Here is a 6,240-nt window from a genome sequence, read left to right on the forward strand (position 1 = left end):
TTGGTCATGGCCACAAGCTGACTCCTGCGGTAGCCAGTAGAGGTCGTGAGCAGGCCCCTGCAGTTAGCCGCGAGCAAGCCACGAGTAACCCCCTTTGGCGGCCGCCATGAGCAGGCCCCTGCGGCTAGCCGCGAGTAACCCCCTACGGCAGTCGAGTAGCCGCGAGCAGGCCCCTGCGGCGGCCGAGCGACCACGAGCTAGCCCTTGTGGTGGCTGAGCGACCACGAGCTAGCCCCTGTGGCGGCCGAGCGACCATGAGCAGGCCCCTACGGCGGCCGACAGGCCGCGAGCAGGCCCCTGCGACGGCCGACCGGCTGCAAGCAAGCCCCTGCGACAGCCGGCCGGTCACGAGCAGGCCCCTACGACAGTCGGTCGGCCGCGAGCAAGCCCTTGTAATGGTCGGTCGGTTGCGAGCAGGCCCCTACAACGATCGGCCGACAGCGAGCGTGTGAAACGAAAGAGACGAGGGAGGAGGAGAGGAGCATACTTGAGTCATCAGTTGCCGATCGCCGAGAATGGGACAGGACACGAGGCTACTGATCACCGAGGACGCGGAGAGGAGAGGAGATCGCTGAGAAAGTTCACGGGGGAGAGGAGAGGGAGATCTATTGAAAAAGTTCGCGGGGAGAGGAAAGGAAGATCGCGTGCCCTAATTTCTAATCGGGTTAACCGACGGAATTCAAATTCCGTCAGCAATTTTCGACGAAATATAAATTCCATCGGTAAACTATATTCTCCCAAACTCGTGACCCCCTAAACTCGTAAACCATAAGCCCCGATTTGTGATTGAATTAAATTTAGTCGGTAATTACCGACTGAAATTATCATTCAGTTGGGAATCTCCAATTGAATTAAATTCAGTCGGTATTTTTTCGACTGAATTAAAATTTGTCGGTAATTACTGACTGAATTATATTCAGTCGGGGATTCCGTCATTATTTGCATGATTTTTTATAGTGAAAGGCCGAATGATTTTTTTTATTAGAGGGTTAATTTTTATTTCAATGTGATTAAAAATCATTCTAAAGAAAATAAATAAAATATTTGGAATGAAGCATATGATTTTTTTTTTATTTGGTATAGTTTACTATGAGTCAAAATGAAATCAACTTAAAATTTTACTATATAAGAATCTGCCAAGATATTCAAATTAATGTGGTTACTAAATTAAAGAATTTTTTTTTTTGTTTAGTGAAAATCATTTTTTTGTTTTAAATGTATTTAATTTATTCTTTACTTAAAATATGATTAAACTAAGTTCTGTTTATTTAAAAAAAATCTAAAATTAACTATGTGGGAGTTTTGAAAATATTTTTTAATTTTTTACTAAAAATTGTCTAAACAACTATTTCTATAAATACAAATTTTGAGAACAAAACAAATGACAAAATTTGTGTTATCATGGAAGAAAAATGTATAATATTTATCTTAAAAAAATATAATATGTGTAGTCATTTATACTCTATTCCCATTTAAATTTTCATAACCTCCTCCTCCTCCTCCATTCCTTATCCAGATTTCTCTAAAAAAAGAATGCGCCAAAAATTCATGAACTTTCGAAAATCTCTCTCGGCCACTCAATAGTATCATCTCCTTTTTCGCGTTAGTTTTCATATGAAACTTAGTCTTTGTTTTATCGGTATTTTTGGAATGTCAATCTGTATTCTTTTTATTGATTGGTCTTCATAGACTTAGTTAGCGATTATGTAAGAATGAGTTGTTTCCATGATTCTATCTATCCATCTTCTCGGCTAATCCCGCAAGAGATTCATCAATTTAGACTTTGATGAATCATTGTTGTGGGATATCAAAGTCGAAATTTGAATGCATGAAATGATTAAATGTCAAAGTATGTAGCATGGTTTTTACATTGATGTAGATCTTCACCAATTATTATGAATCCATTATATTTTCAGTGAATTGTTAGAGTTTCAAAGAAGAGTTATATGCTAAAGTTGCAAAGGTACGTTCCGCAATGATTCAAAATATCTAATGTCTTTTAAAATAATTTAGCATTTTAATTAGTTGCCTACAAAATTATGTTTTATTTTAGTTTGTCATGGAAAACATTGTTGGCGGAAAGTTTAAGCTAGGAAGGAAGATAGGAAGTGGATCTTTCGGCGAGCTTTATCTCGGTGAGTTAATATAGCATTGTTTTGTTATCTCATTGATATCTTATTGTACTCGTGCATATGTCTTAGGTGTTGACATACAAACCGGAGAGGAAGTGGCAATGAAATTGGTATGATTTTTTTGAATTGAAACAACAAAGTAAAAGAAAAACCTTTTAAAACCTTAATTCAAACATTCAATTGAAATTTTGCTTATGTTTAACTATTTAATGAAGATTGCTCATATTTTTAGGAGCCTATCAAAACAAAGCATCCGCAACTTCAATATGAGTCAAAATTGTACATTCTTCTTCAGGGAGGAAGTGAGTTCGCTTTAAGTTATTTGAATCATAAATTTTTACAAACATCATTTCTGATTGTTTGTATCTTTTTAACGAAGGTGGAATCCCTCAACTAAGGTGGTTTGGCATCGAAGAAGAATTTAATGTAATGGTCATTGACCTACTTGGTCCAAGCTTGGAAGATTTGTTTAACTATTGCAATCAAAAGTTCACCTTGAAAACAGTTCTTATGTTGGCTGATCAACTAGTAAGCACATTCTCTTAATTTATAATAATTTTATCATTAACTGCTGACAAAAATGAATGACTTTATTTTATTGATTCGATGTAGATTAATCGAATTGAGTATCTTCACTCAAAGGGCTTTCTTCATCGTGATATTAAACCGGATAATTTTTTAATGGGTATTGGACGTAAAGCAAATCAGGTTTGTGAAATCTATCACAAAATATATATTATTTCTGTTTTTTGTTTTGTTTTTATTTTTGTGTTGCTTTTGTTTATATACGTATAATAGACACTTGCAATGGAAATTGGTGTTAGGAGAAATGACCACAAATGCATTTGATTAAAAAAAAGTGATAAGATATTATATAGTATATTGTAACAATGTATATATAATTATTCTATTTTTTAATATTAGAAGGATAAGTTAATCATAGTAGCAATCAAAGAATTCATTACTATTTCAAATTTTGCAGCAAATTTTTTTCCTAAAATCTCAATGTCCTAGAAATTTGATAGTTGTTGATCAAAAAGACATTATAGTCGCTTACTCAAAACACAAATGTCATTATCTTTTTTTCCTTCCATGACTCATGTATTTCTACAAAATCTCCTATAGTTGAGCATTGTAAATGGTTACTATCAATGTTAATAGCATTATTTACTTTAAAAATTTTCAAATCTTGAGTTTGACAAACTTTTTTTCATTAATTATTTTGAATTCCCATGTACTTCTCCCACCTAAAAAAGGTTTAGTATGAAACTCCTACATGAGTTGAATTAATTCAAGATAAGTTGAAAAAAGTGAGATCCTATAATATTGATGAATTTTCTTTATCTTCTTTAGTTACCTTGATCTTTGTATCTGATGATTGATTTCATTCATGGTGATATCCAACTCTTTCCACAATTAAGTGGTTGCATGATGGTTTAGTTAATTTAAGCACGATAAGTTGTGGGTTAGTGAAGTAGTTGGTATATGATCAGAAGGCAAGATCAATGCACATATGATGTAGCCGAAGAACCGATACAAAATATTGATAAGTAGGATCATAACTTGAGATTATATGGTCTTATGGTTCATAATAATCAGTGATGCATTTCTCTTTTTGTTTAAAAAAAACATTTTAACATTTATTGTTTGTCATTTATCCAGGTTTATGTCATCGATTACGGTCTCGCAAAGAAGTACCGAGACCTTCAAACTCATAAACACATACCATACAGGTGAACCTAGATTTCAACTGATTTTATTATTGTCTTGAATTGCCACAAAAATATTGTCATTTCATCATTCTATTTCTCTCTGAACTTAGCTTCTTTCAGATACTTTTCAGTTAATTTCATAGTTCCTTTGGAAAGTTTTGTAAATTCTACACTACTACCAATGAAAGCAAATCACTTCGATCATTTACATTCTGTCCATCCACATTGCCTCACTGAGCTTTGAGCTTGTTTTCACTCTTCTTTAGTGTTTGGTCGGCATAGATGCAGCAGATTAATTCATGATCTGATTCATTCTTTCAATATGTTTTGCGTGGACAGGGAGCACAAAAACCTAACAGGAACAGCTCGATATGCCAGTGTCAATACTCATCTAGGAGTCGGTGTGTGCCTTTCTTTGTAATATAATTGATCCATATATAATCTCCTAGCCCATTCATTCCTTTCATTTTGTTTGAATTCAGAGCAAAGCAGGAGGGACGACTTGGAATCACTGGGCTATGTGTTAATGTACTTCTTAAGAGGAAGGTCAGCTCATCACTGTTATCATTATATGTTCTATATTTTATCGTTGCTAACTAACTCTTCTTTCTCTCGGCAGCCTTCCTTGGCAGGGTTTAAAAGCCGGCACCAAGAAGCAAAAGTACGATAAGATCAGCGAAAAGAAAATGCTCACTCCAATTGAGGTTCTTGCTTGCTGGTTTTTTGGCACAATTTTGCTTCTTTTGACCATCTAAATTAAAGAATAAGGAACTTTCTGATACACCAAGCTTAAACTAGGTGCTGTGCAAATCCCATCCATCAGAGTTCATCTCCTACTTCCACTACTGTCGATCGCTGCGATTCGAAGACAAACCGGATTACTCGTACCTGAAAAGGCTCTTCCGCGACCTATTCATCCGAGAAGGTAATAAATTAGACAATTCACATTAATGAATTCCCAAACGATCGATCGAGTTCATTGCTTTTCATGAACTTCGATACAATTTGCAGGTTACCAGTTCGATTACGTTTTCGATTGGACTGTAATAAAGCACCCTCAGAGCAGCGGCAGTCCGAGATATCGCGTAAGGAATTAAAGCTTTTGAATTGGATATCGATCCCTGCTTGCGCTTTGTTTCTCTCCTGACGCAGTGCTCGTGCTTCGTTTAGCAGGGAAGCGCAAGACCCGTCGGGCCTTCGTTGGAAAGGACAGAGAGGACTTCAGGTTCGTTGTCGTTCACCGTCGATGGAATAAATAAATAAATAAATAAAACAGTAGTAAAGATTGCGTTATTGTGTTTGCGTCGTCTGTGTGTGCGTAACAGTCGGGCAAGAGGTTCGCGATCGATTCTCCGGTGCAGTCGAAGCGTTCGCAAGGAGAAACGTGTCGGCCTCTGGGATTTGCATTTCACCAATGACACTGTAAGTGAAGTTTATAATATTCGAATTTATTTGATAAGGTAATTAATTCAGATCAAACTTTGTTCTCCACGTGGCAGGTTCTTGACTCGGATAAAAGTCAGGCGTCCTCTTCGAGGAACGGCAGCGTGTCTAGGCGAGCGATGGCCTCGGGCAGCAGCAAGCCGACCTCGTCCGGCGATTCGAGCGAGTTCTTGGGCCGCACCAGCCGGTTCCTATCGAGCAGCGGAAGCTTTCAGCAGCACAGCGTCCCGAGGCTGTTCCAGTCCGGGCCCATGAGGTCTTCGTCGCTCGCTCGGACTGCAGACGATCGCGCCCCTCATAGCTTAGAGTTCCCGCCCGTCGACACTGAGAGGAGGAAGTAAGGCAGGCAGGCAGGCAGCGAGGGCCGAGGAAGTGGCCGCGTTCCGAGCTCTTCTGGGAAAGCAAAAGGCGAGTTCATCATCCTGCGCAGAATCTGTTCACACTCGACAGACTTGTTAATTGTGATCCGAGTTTTAGTACCAACCTTGAAATAATGTTGTTCGTTTTATTTATTATTTTTTTATTTTTTTATGTGAAGATGTACATTATGCTTGATTGATTGTGTTTCTAAAATATTTAATTGTTTCATGCAAAAACATACTAAAATAATATGTGTGTCATTTTGATTTTTTTTTTCTTCACAATCGTCCGGTGTGTTATTTAGGATCATTTTATCTTATATAGAATATAATAGAATATAAATAGGATGATTAAAATAAACAAGAGAGTTAGATGTTCTTAAGTAATTCTAAAATTTTAAAAGAATTTCTATAAAATAACTGTTAAATTTGTTATATTATATGGAATTCATCTTATTGAATGAAGATGGGAGTCATGGATATAATGATCTTAAAATGGATAAGATAAAAAATATGAATATTAAAGAAAAAATCAAGATGAATAAATTCCGACAGATATATTTCAGGTGAAATCAATTTCTCTTCTTGTTGGAG

The 6,240-nt window shown here is 37.0% G+C and overlaps 1 protein-coding gene across 5 annotated transcripts; it reads left to right on the forward strand.

Moving 5' to 3' along the window:
* The first annotated feature begins 2,059 nt into the window (after positions 1–2,059).
* LOC122039878 (casein kinase I-like) lies at positions 2,060–5,878 on the forward strand. 5 transcript variants are annotated; one of them, XM_042599300.1, is made up of 14 exons: positions 2,060–2,135; positions 2,202–2,242; positions 2,365–2,434; positions 2,512–2,660; positions 2,745–2,840; positions 3,795–3,865; positions 4,184–4,245; positions 4,327–4,390; positions 4,464–4,548; positions 4,643–4,769; positions 4,856–4,929; positions 5,015–5,069; positions 5,170–5,250; positions 5,285–5,878. In XM_042599300.1, the coding sequence occupies exons 1-14, from the start codon at positions 2,060–2,062 to the stop codon at positions 5,626–5,628; spliced, it is 1,395 nt and encodes a 464-aa protein (XP_042455234.1). In that variant the 3' UTR covers positions 5,629–5,878. The 5 variants fall into 5 exon arrangements, with proteins under 5 accessions (XP_042455234.1, XP_042455235.1, XP_042455236.1 ...); XM_042599301.1 differs by having other exon boundaries at positions 5,170–5,247; positions 5,318–5,878; XM_042599302.1 differs by having other exon boundaries at positions 5,170–5,228; positions 5,305–5,878.
* Positions 5,879–6,240: the final 362 nt, after the last annotated feature.

This window comes from Zingiber officinale, chromosome 2A, assembly GCF_018446385.1.
Source record: "Zingiber officinale cultivar Zhangliang chromosome 2A, Zo_v1.1, whole genome shotgun sequence".
Taxonomy (NCBI): domain Eukaryota; kingdom Viridiplantae; phylum Streptophyta; class Magnoliopsida; order Zingiberales; family Zingiberaceae; genus Zingiber; species Zingiber officinale.